This window comes from Podarcis pityusensis (assembly GCF_964106645.2).
Source record: "Podarcis pityusensis genome assembly, chromosome: 10".
Classification (NCBI taxonomy): domain Eukaryota; kingdom Metazoa; phylum Chordata; class Lepidosauria; order Squamata; family Lacertidae; genus Podarcis; species Podarcis pityusensis.
The window spans coordinates 6,228,017-6,239,004 of record NC_138035.1 but is presented as its reverse complement, the minus strand read 5'-3'; the positions used below and the strand labels follow the sequence as shown (position 1 = coordinate 6,239,004).

The 10,988-nt window shown below is 44.6% G+C and overlaps 1 protein-coding gene across 1 annotated transcript in view; it reads right to left on the bottom strand.

The window, feature by feature from the left end:
* Window positions 1-1,124: 1,124 nt before the first annotated feature.
* Window positions 1,125-10,988, bottom strand: part of STRIP2 (striatin interacting protein 2) — an 80,428-nt gene continuing 70,564 nt past the window's right edge. The window contains exons 16-21 of the mRNA XM_081022772.1: window positions 10,751-10,877; window positions 9,012-9,112; window positions 8,809-8,875; window positions 6,865-6,969; window positions 4,103-4,307; window positions 1,125-2,819 (exon numbers count right to left, since the gene is read on the bottom strand). Of these exons, the coding sequence (XP_080878898.1) occupies window positions 2,569-2,819; window positions 4,103-4,307; window positions 6,865-6,969; window positions 8,809-8,875; window positions 9,012-9,112; window positions 10,751-10,877 (856 nt within the window). The 3' untranslated portion in view covers window positions 1,125-2,568. The remainder of the gene's footprint in view (window positions 2,820-4,102; window positions 4,308-6,864; window positions 6,970-8,808; window positions 8,876-9,011; window positions 9,113-10,750; window positions 10,878-10,988) is intronic.

Genomic DNA, 10,988 nt, shown 5'->3' with positions numbered 1-10,988 from the left:
CTGGGATCTTGAACATACAGCTTATGATCATCAATCTCATTAGGACACCAATTCGGTCTGCTTATATTAATATCAATTTCAAAAACTATATACTGTTTGACTGTAAAAACAACAACAACCCAACCCAAACCCTCCAAACGGTTTAGAGAAAGAATAAAACAATTAAATTATCATGTTTTTTTTCAAAGTTTAAGAACGTTTTCAATTGTGCAGATTTACAGAAGATTGGAAGAAGTATATGAATTATTTGAAGAGCAACTGTAATCAACAAATTACGCTAGAAGTTTTGTAAGGAGAAATATACAAAGTCTTACAAAGTATAAAAAGACAGAGATATTGGTTATGAGTTTGAAATGTAATAGGGAAGATAAGAAATGCATACTGAGAGATTAGACTGGAAAATTTTCAGACAGGATGGATGGAAGTCAAAAATTTGAATATGATGTAAAAGTATGTTTAATTACTGTTGAAAATGATATGTTAAAAAAACTAATAAAAATATATTTAAAAAATCAGTTGTACAGGGTTTTTTTATTGTAAGTGTGAGCTGACTGTTTCTTTGTGTGGGTGTTATTTGCAAATCTTACTTTTCTCAAAAATAAATAAATTAAAAAATAATAATATGGGAATACACACACAATGCAGCTGCACCAGCCCAGCATGACCACGACTGTAACTGAAATTATATTATCTGAAAAAGGTCAACTTTGAGCTGTATGGCTTAAGGAAGCCCCAAAACGCAATCAGAGATGGTACCAGCCTAAGGCTGGAATTTACCTGAGATTAAGCTCTACTGAATTCAATATGGTTTACTTCTGAGGAGGGCAAAAGGTAGGATTGCACTGTAAATTCATTATCTGTGCTTCTTTGACAGGAATGGTGGGGTGAAAAATCCTAATAAAAATAATAATAACGGCACATTCATACTAGCATTTATTGTTGGACTTGCTGCTGGAACTAACTGCACATGTCTAATATCTTGTTAGTCCCTGGAGCATTTAAAACTCGTATTGGAAATTATACAGTGGTTTAAAACGTCCCTCCTGAGTTCATGTGAATGCATCTCTGGTGATCATTTTACAAATCATTAAAATGAACAACGTGAAAGAACACAGACACAAACATCCTTGAAGAGTAGCTTTTATTCTTGGTTACAACTTGTGCTTAAAAACTGGACTGACTTCATATGGCCATTTCCTTGAAAAATGCTTTGTCTCGATGCACACTAGGAAACAAACGTTCTCACTCCACAGCAACAGAGAGAATACATGTATTCTGGGAACTTGGTGTTTACAGTTTTCTCACATTAAACAGGAAGCTTAAAGTTGCAAGGGGATTTAAAGAGTGCGGGTGCTTCACCAAGAGAGATATCTGGCTCCCACTCATACCAATGAACTATGGAACAATCTCTGGCATTCGTACATCTAGCAGGGAGTGAAATATATGTGCTACCCCTTTATATAAAATGTTCGCATGTTTCACAGACGTTGATTGGAGTAATTTGTGGGTGTCCTTTTGTGCGTTTAAGAGGTAGCATGGAAGAACATTGGCCAATGCATATAGGAGTACAGAGAATAAAAATCCTCTTACTTGCATTTTACAGAGAAAAAGGCTTTGCTGTGTTATACATTATAGCTGTTAAAATGTCTTTTTGCACACAAAAAGTACACACAGCTTTGCAGTAAACCTCAGTGTTTCCAGGCTGGGTCTAGGGTTTGATTTTGGCCTCATTTCTGGCACAACAATCTCTCCAATCTCTCACTCACACCCACAGAAGGTCCACTTGGGGGCAGGTTTAGTGATGTACAAAGACATCCTTAAAACGTGAACAAGCAGAACATTTCTCACAACGTGAATAAGTAGAGCTCATGGAAGCAACGTAAGGAAAATTGAACAAATAATTTTTCATTCTAGACGTGGATGGAGAAACTTGCTTAATTTGCAATTGGATCCCCCCAAACTGGTTCTGTATGCACTGTTTTCTATTAAAAGAATCGCTCCCATTCATAGTTTTCATGCCTAGATGCTCTTTGGAATATAGCTGGGTGCCAGACTGACACTTACAGCTTGCTTTTTATGAACCGTGGAGTTTGCAGTTTCTAGGGAAGCAAGCTGCATGGAGTGCTGCAAGTTTTTTTAAAAGGTACACATTTGCTGAGATATTTAGAAACATGAATTGTGCATGGTAGTGACTCAAGTCTTGGGACAACCTGGCACACACAACAACCATCGCATGAAAGCAAGCAGGGAAGGAAAGCTCATCCACGTCAGATATTTAAATATATAATATTCAAGATAGATCAGTGTAAATGGGTCAGAACCAGGACTTCTGTTGCTACTTGCAGGCCCATGTACAGTAGATTGAAGCAGTCAGGGAGAAAAGGGAAGATTCTTGCAAAGTTGAGGGCATTTTTAAGGTGTTTAACATTTCAACTCGCCCTAAAAAGTTTTCTGCCAGACACAAGTACCCCCAGACACAGAAGGATCAGCCCTTTCTCCCAGGACACAGCACCTATTATCTGGAGAGACCAAGATGGTATTTGGTTCAGGTGAAGCTTCCCAGTGCGATCACGGATAGCGTAACAGTTCTTCCCAGCGGATGGGCTGTGAGAACACTTCTCTCTCCAGCCATAGTTCGTAAGAGTAATGGAAATCTTCAGGAAGGTCCAGGGGCTGGCCCAACACACTCTGCAAGCAGTTGTCCACTGGAGCAAATTCAGAGTCCTGGGATTTATCATACCTCCGGCTGTTAAAGGCTTCAATATTGGCTCGTAAAGTGCATTCTTCGGCTTGGAAGTCCCAGGGCCGAGCATCGATATCTACGTGCCAACAAGACAAGAGAGAGCCAAGATGAAAACTGGAAGGTGCTCTTTCTGGTAAAACAGAACAACCCTTTTGGGGTTGGGTCTGAGCCCACAGCTCTTTCAGCGTCGAGACTCATAGTGTCAATAATGGTCTTTGGAGTGACATCCTTGGATTCCTAGTGGCCCCAAGAATGAGGCATTTCATCATTACTGGAGAGAATACCATATTTTTCGCTCCATAAGACGCACCTGACCATAAGACACACCTAGTTTTTAAGAGGAAAACAAGAAAAAAAAATTCTGAACAAAACAGTGGATGTATGATTTTTGTGGTTCATGCTGTGGCCACAGACATGATATGTGATTTGACGGTGAGTTTGGGGTAGCCCAGTGCAAAAATCCCGAGGTTCCATGTGGATCCGTGTTTTGTAACCACATTTTTGCGTCACTGCGGCCCCACGAAACAGTAGATGCATGATTTTTTTTGGTGCAGGCTGTAGCCATGGACATGCTATGTGATCTGATGGTGAATTTGGGGTGACCCAATGCAAAAATCCTGAGGATCCATGTGCTTTTACCTCCCCCCTCCCAGGTAGCCTCCTTTATCGCTAGAGTCCCTTATCTCCCTCCCATCACTTGCCGATCAGCTGCTCAGCAGCTTTGTTTCAACACCCCATCCCCTCTTTCTAAAAATAAAAAAGCACGATCTGCTTTTCGCCCCTGGGGCAATTCGGCTCCAGGGACCACGCATTTGCTCCATAAGATGCACAGACAATTCCCCTTACTTTTTAGGAGGAAAAAGGTGTGTCTTATGGAGCGAAAAATACGGTGTATGCATTTCATGCCAATGGTCCCAGTCCCAATCCCTAGATTCTCCAGCTAAGACATCTCAGGTAGTTGGTACTGAGAACGCTCTCTGATCTCTAAAGTCCTGGAGACCACTGCCAGTCAGAGGCTAAATGGAACAGCAAACTAACTCTGTATATGGCAGCTTAAGGGGGTCACAATGGAAAGTACCCCAAATGGGACACTGCATAGGCAAAGGGAACACCGCGTCTTAAAATCTGCAGTTAAGGAGCCCAGCTAAGTCAATACACCTGAACGTTGCTAAACCACATTGACCTGATGGGGTTTATGACACAATAACACCTGGAGGGACAGCGTGGGTGGTGCCCTGTGCAAGCAAAAGAGACAGATCAAATGTTCAGTGGGTGATAGAGAGATGGGGAATGCCCGCAGAACGCTCAGCCAAGACCAGCATCACCCTTCCAGGCAAGGAAGGCATCTGCAACACCCACCGTTGCCGTAAGCCCAATCGTCGTTCATGCGATGGCGCACTTTCTGGTAGATGGCGGACATTGTCTTCATGTTGCTCTTCCTCCACTGGCGCCCGAGATACTTGGTCTGGATCTTCAGCAGCTTCAGGACGTAGAGCTGCATCATGGCTTGCTTGACTTTCAGAGCCCGTTTCAGGATAGGTGCAGACTTGAAGACCACCAACATCTACCGATATACCAAACAGGAAGCAACAGAACAAGATATATTTCTTTTAGGAGCACAGTCTTAATGATTGCAGGAACAGGCAAACAATACATTTAAGGCTTTCAATATGAGTGGAAAAGGGATGCGGGTGGCACTGTGGGTTAAACCACAGAGCTTAGGACTTGCCGATCAGAAGGTCGGCGGTTTGAATCCCCACGACGGGGTGAGCTCCCGTTGCTCGGTCCCTGCTCCTGCCAACCTAGCAGTTCCAAAGCACACCAGTGCAAGTAGATAAATAGGTACCGCTCTGGCGGGAAGGTAAACGGTGTTTCTGTGCGCTGCTCTGGTTCGCCAGAAGCGGCTTAGTCAAGCTGGCCACATGACCCGGAAGCTGTACGCCGGCTCCCTCGGCCAATAAAGCGAGATGAGCGCCGCAACCCCAGAGTCAGCCACGACTGGACCAAATGGTCAGGGGTCCCCTTTACCTTTACAAGTGGAAAAAGCAACCCAGCAAGATATGGTAGAACATCTGCTTTGCAAGCTGAAGATGCCAGCCCTGGTTTCTCCAGGTGGCACTGGGGATGCTGGAAATCCTGGAGAGCCTCTACCAGTTAGCACAGACCAGGAGCAGGAACAGGAAACCTCCATCCCGGTATCTTGACCTAGCTGGGGAGGCCAAGTTAATCTCTGCAGCTATGTTACCCAAACCATGCCCACCTATGCACCAGCTGACATCACTCCTCATGAGCCCAAGGGCATGATTGCATCCTGCACTGGCTACGTGCCCTGTTCCCAGTAGGGAACAGGACCCCACAGCAAAGGCAGCAGGAGTTGATCTCCATTCATCAGCTGATGAGCAGGGATTAAATAAGAGGGAATCAGGAAAAGTGCGCTAAGTGGGAGAGGGAAACAGCAGATCTTCAGGACCCTATTCCTATTTCCTGTTGTCTGAACAACTCATTTATCACTCACAGCTCTGACTTCACTCATTGGCCAGGCTGGTTCATTTCACAGGAATTGCTTAGAAGGGTACCTGCACATTTTACTTCACAACCTGTTTCCTGGGAGGGCTAGAGACCTTTTTTAAAAAGCGAAAGCTCAGAGTCTGGGGACCCTGGCTAGTGACACCAATGAAGGCCTGTGTTGGCAATCCCCTGGTTCAGATCAACAGAAGAATGTCCTATTTTGTTAAGCTTGCAAATCTTTAGTTTCCAGAACAGTACAGGTTCATTAATAGGACGCGGGTGGCACTGTGGGTTAAACCACAGAGCCTAGGACTTGCCGATCAGAAGGTCGGCGGTTTGAATCCCTGCGAAGGGGTGAGCTCCTGTTGTTCGGTCCCTGCTCCTGCCAACCTAGCAGTTCGAAAGCACAAAGTGCAAGTAGATAAATAGGTACCGCTCCGGCGGGAAGGTAAACAGTGTTTCCGTGCACTGCTCTGGTTCGCCAGAAGTGGCTTAGTCATGCTGGCCACATGACGCCAAGAAAGCGAGATGAGCGCCACAACCCCAGAGTCGGCCACGACTGGACCTAATGGTCAGGGGTCCCTTTACCTTTACCTTTACAGGTTCATTAAAATACACACACACACACACACACACACACACACACACTACATTTAAAGCCCAGGAAATGAATCTCTAAAATTCAAAAAAACCAGAAGCATTTTTACTTGGTATTATAGGTGAGGATATTAAGAGACAAGATGTTAAATTGTTCTTATATGCAACAAAAGCAGCAAGAGTATTGTTAGCCCAGAAATGGAAGCAAGAAGAAATTCCGACAAAAGAAGAATGGCAGACAAAATTAACGGACTACGCAGAATTAGATAAAATGACAGGAAGGATTCGAAACCTGCGGGAACAGAGATTCACAGAAGATTGGAAGAAATATACCAAACTATTTGAAGAGCAACTGTAATCAACAAATTACGCTAGTAGGACTACAAGAAGTTTTGTAAGGAGAAATATATGAAACATTGCAAAGTAGAGACAGAATAGAGAGATTAGTTGTGAGATTTAAATGTAATAGTGAAAGTAAGCAATGTATATTAAGTGAATTGATTGGAAAATTTTCAGATGTGATTGATGGAAGTAAAAAAAACCTATAAGATGTAAAAGTATGTTTAATTACTGTTGAAAATGATATGTTAAAAAAACTAATAAAATTTATATATATAAAAAGGAAATCTCTAAAATTAGGGGGGAAAGCCATCTGAAAAATGTGTTTCTGTTGTTGGCATCTGTCTGCCTCGAGAGACAAATGAAGAGTGCACCTCTGGAGGTGAAGTCAAACTGTTGGGAAGTTATGGCGTCTGCTGTGGCTGTAGAGACCGATACAGGAGAGCCATCTGAAACATGGGTTTCTAAAACCCACATGAAATTTGGAAAGTTGAAGCCATCTGCATTGCTGGGGGTGGCGTCACACAATTTGCCAGCTCACGCTCTGTTCTCTAGATACGCCAGAGTAGATGAATCATTCTTTCATTACATATTTGGTCTCACGACACACACTGCGGGAGCACATCGGCTCAGTGTGTAACATCTACATAGGCTAGTTCAGCCAGCTGGCATCTCACCATTGTCCTGGAATGCTTCCATTTGGTCAGTTTGTTGAGGATCCTCAGAAGGTTGATGCAGGAGAAGAGATTCCTCCAACAGAACTGGTTGTTGTCCCCCACTTCCTGCAATCGAGGAAGAAGGAAGCCGTCATAACATGAATAGGCTAGTAAGGACTGATAAAGCTTTAAACAGCCTGGGCCCGGCACAGCTACGATACGATACAATACGATACGATATCTTTATTGTCACTGTCCCATACAGAACGATGAAATTGAAAAATCTACATAAGACATTCAAAAACCCATAAAAACTCTGAAACCCCATTTTAAAATACAATATACTATAAAAGGTAAAGGGACCCCTGACCATTAGGTCCAGTTGTGACCGACTCGGGGGTTGCGGCGCTCATCTCGCTTTACTGGCCGAGGGAGCCGGCGTACAGCTTCCGGATCATGTGGTGCTGTGGGTTAAACCACAGAGTCTAGGACTTGCCGATCAGAAGGTCGGCAGTTCGAATCCCCGCAACGGGGTGAGCTCCCGTTGCTCGGTCTCTGCTCCTGCCCACCTAGCAGTTCAAAAGCACGTCAAAGTGCAAGTAGATAAATAGGTACCGCTCCAGCAGGAAGGTAAACTGCGTTTCTGTGCGCTGCTCTGGTTTGCCAGAAGCGGCTTAGTCATGCTGGCCACATGACCCAGAAGCTGTACACCGGCTCCCTCGGCCAGTAAAGCGAGATGAGCGCTGCAACCCCAGAGTCGGTCACGACTGGACCTAACGGTCAGGGGTCCCTTTACCTTTTACTTGGCCCCGAGAAAACCTGCCGCATAGCAAAGGAATCATTAACCACCGTCAGTTCACTTAGTAAACCACTAGAGGCCACTGTTGCTTCAGAGTACAGCACTTTGATGGCAGTAGGGAAGAGTACCTCTCAAATTAGAGCAATCTATACCCCAGCAACAAACCCTCTTAAAATAGGCAGCCCATTCATTTCGGTGCGCAGGAGAAATCCTCTGCTCATGGAGCCCTTTTAAATTGCCAGTCACAGCTCAGTTTGCACTTTAGCAAGTATAGATTCCGGGGGGTGGAGACACACAAACAAGTCTAATTTTTTTCAAGAGGTAGAGGCATAAATCATCTTGCTTGCTTACTACAGTAAGACTGCAACTGACACAGGGGTTAGGCTCTGGGGATCGCACCCAAAATCACGTATAGTCAAAACCCATTTGGGAACAGCGGCAGGAGGGATTGCCAAAGTCGTTTTTCCCAGAACGCCACACCCTTTCCTCCCCCCATTCTTCTTTTTTTTAAGGCGTGTTCCGTGCCTGAAATCCTGGAGAGTCAGTATTGGTAATATGGCAGTCTGATTAAGATTTCTGGGAAACTTGAAATCTTGCACACTATTTTATGACAGTTTGGTAGGTTTAATATGGGCTTTGGAATCAGGAGGATGAAATTGATGGACTATGCAGAACTAGATAAACTAATGGGAAGAATTCGAAACTGGCAGGACCAGAGATTCACGGAAGATTGGCATAAATTTACAGACTATATGAAAAGTAATTGTGATGATCAGATTACGTTGGTAGGTTTGCAGGAAGTTTTGTAAGGGGAATAATTTGTATGATTGCATTATTGAAAGAAAAGGATAATATTAGTCATGATAATTAAAGGCAATATGAATTTAAGAAATGCAGAAGAAATTATAAAAATGGGAGATCTGCAGAGGCGCTGATAGAAGTCCAAAAAGATTGTATAAGAGGTGAAATTTTGTGGAATGTTTGTTAAAGAATATGTTTTAAAATGAATAAAAATTATTTAAAAATAAATAAATATGGGCTTTGGAATCGACCAGCAAGTGCGTTATTAATCCCATTTTACAGAGAGCAAATGGAGGCCCCTGACACTGTATCTTGCCTAGCCCACAGGCAATGTGGATGTGAAGAGTAATCATCGTTCTCCTTACCAAGCTTTCAGTGTTGAGTTCTGGTAACTCATGGACCGTGCAGGAGGGATAATCCAGGACAGAGATGCTTCCGGGGAAATCAAAGGAGAGACACACACATGCATCAGTTCACTGCCATTACAGACGGGTGTCAACGCATCAGGTTTAAAATTGCCTTTGTGTTCCCAGAAGGGACGGGAGATTAACTTTCATGCAGGCACTACCTGTTTTTGGCAGTGATGTAGGACATGATATTCTGGTTGAAGAACTTCAGGATCAATGGGATGCAGTTGGCAAACACCAGGTGCTGAGAGACATACTCAAACTGGAGAGAGAAGGGAGTCCAGAACATGAAACAGGAAAGAGCGTTAACTAGCACACACACAAACACCACGGCTACTTCCAATATTTGCTTCTGGGCATGTCTCTTCAGACAGTCAAAGGTTTCACATGGGACCACTTGATGGCATAGCTGTCAACTTACAGATTTGAAAATAAGGGGCCAGCAGCCAAGGAAATAAGGGATCAGCAGCCAAAATTAGGGATTTTCCAAGCACAGGTATGTTCGACTTCTGAGCCCCTCCGAGCCAAAGGCAGAAAGCCCAGCCAGCAGCCAAAGGAAGCCTCAAGCGGTGGTTCCCACAGCGCAGCAACCCGGCAAAGGGGATGCAGCAAGGAAAACCACTGTCACCTCTCCGCTGGGAAGCGCTGAGCAAAGGCGAGTCCCCAGGCAACGCGGCCGATTTGATCGGCACAAGGCATGCAAGCTCCACCCCCCAGTCGTTCTTAGACTCCTTATTGGGTGAGCAACGCAGCCAAGCAACACAGTTGGAGCCTCCCTCCTCCCTGGCCGGCAGGGAGGGAGGGAGAGGAGCTGCTTCCTTTGAAACCCGGGAAATTTAAGGGACATCATCAATAAGGGACAGCAGCGGGACACGGCGCTGGGCTAAGGGACTTTCCCGCCCAATAAGGGACGGTTGACAGCTATGCTTGATGGGCTCCAGCTTCCAATTTCTCTCCTTCTCCACATTTCAGGCTTAGCACAGTCCTCTTGGCAGCTGCAACACGTCTTTAAAGCTCTTTTTGGTCTGATAGTCTAACCCTTTTATGGAAGTAAATTGCCTTCCTAAACTACATCCCAAGGACTGACTGCTGGCCATTGCTGCTAGCTCCTAAAAGCTCACCTGGTAGCCCCAAAAGCTGATATTACAACACCGGAAATACCATCCCACTCAGCCTTTGTTCTGTACACCACTGGAGAGTGGTTATACATAATCCTGCTTTCAATACTATTTATGGCTGCGGACATGGGATGTGTGTGTCATACTGCATTGTTTCCACTCGGTTCATGTCCCATAGCTTCCCCCTGAAATCATGTAACTTCTTCTGTTCCCCATTCATCTTGCAGCTCTTTATACCACAGATGTGACTGTTGGGGGGTGTTCCTGCTTTTGTTGTGCAATAGCACAAGAATGCCCCTCCAGACAGCAATAATGCGATAACATTGGGTGTGGGAGGTCAAGTACCATATATTTTGCTCTATGACTCACTTTTTCCCACCTAAAAAGTAAGGGGAAATGTGTGTCCATCTTATGGAGCGAATGCAGGCTGCGCAGCTATCCCAGAAGCCAGAACAGCAAGAGGGATTGCTGCTTTCACTGCGAAGCGATCCCTCTTGTTGTTCTGGCTTCTGAGATTCCGAATATTTTTTTTCTTGTTTTCCTCCTCCAAAAACTAGGAGCGTCTTATGGTCTGGTGCGTCTTATGGAGCAAAAAATACGGTATATATCCACCTCTACTGCAGTATTATTGCATCAATGACAGGTTGCGGAATGCACCTGCAAAACGAAACACCCGTCTGAAGAACCGCTCTTAAGAGAACCACAGATAACAGAGAACCAATCCAAGAAACGTGGGAGGGAAAGGGACAAAAGTCTGCCTTATTACTGCTCCGAAGACGCACCTGATAGATGTGGTTCAGCTTGAAATGTTTCAGGAGCAGCAGAAGCAAGGCCGAGATGCTCTTCACAATGATCTCTTTGTGCCTGTTCACGTCGATCCCCAGTTTCATGCTCTGAAGGACTGTGATGCTAACCCAGAAAGGGGTGGGGGAAAGGAGGAAGAACTTAAAAAGCAGCTCAGCGTCGACCCAGTTCAAAATCCAGGCAAAAAAACAACACCACAGGGAGGGTGTGAAGCAG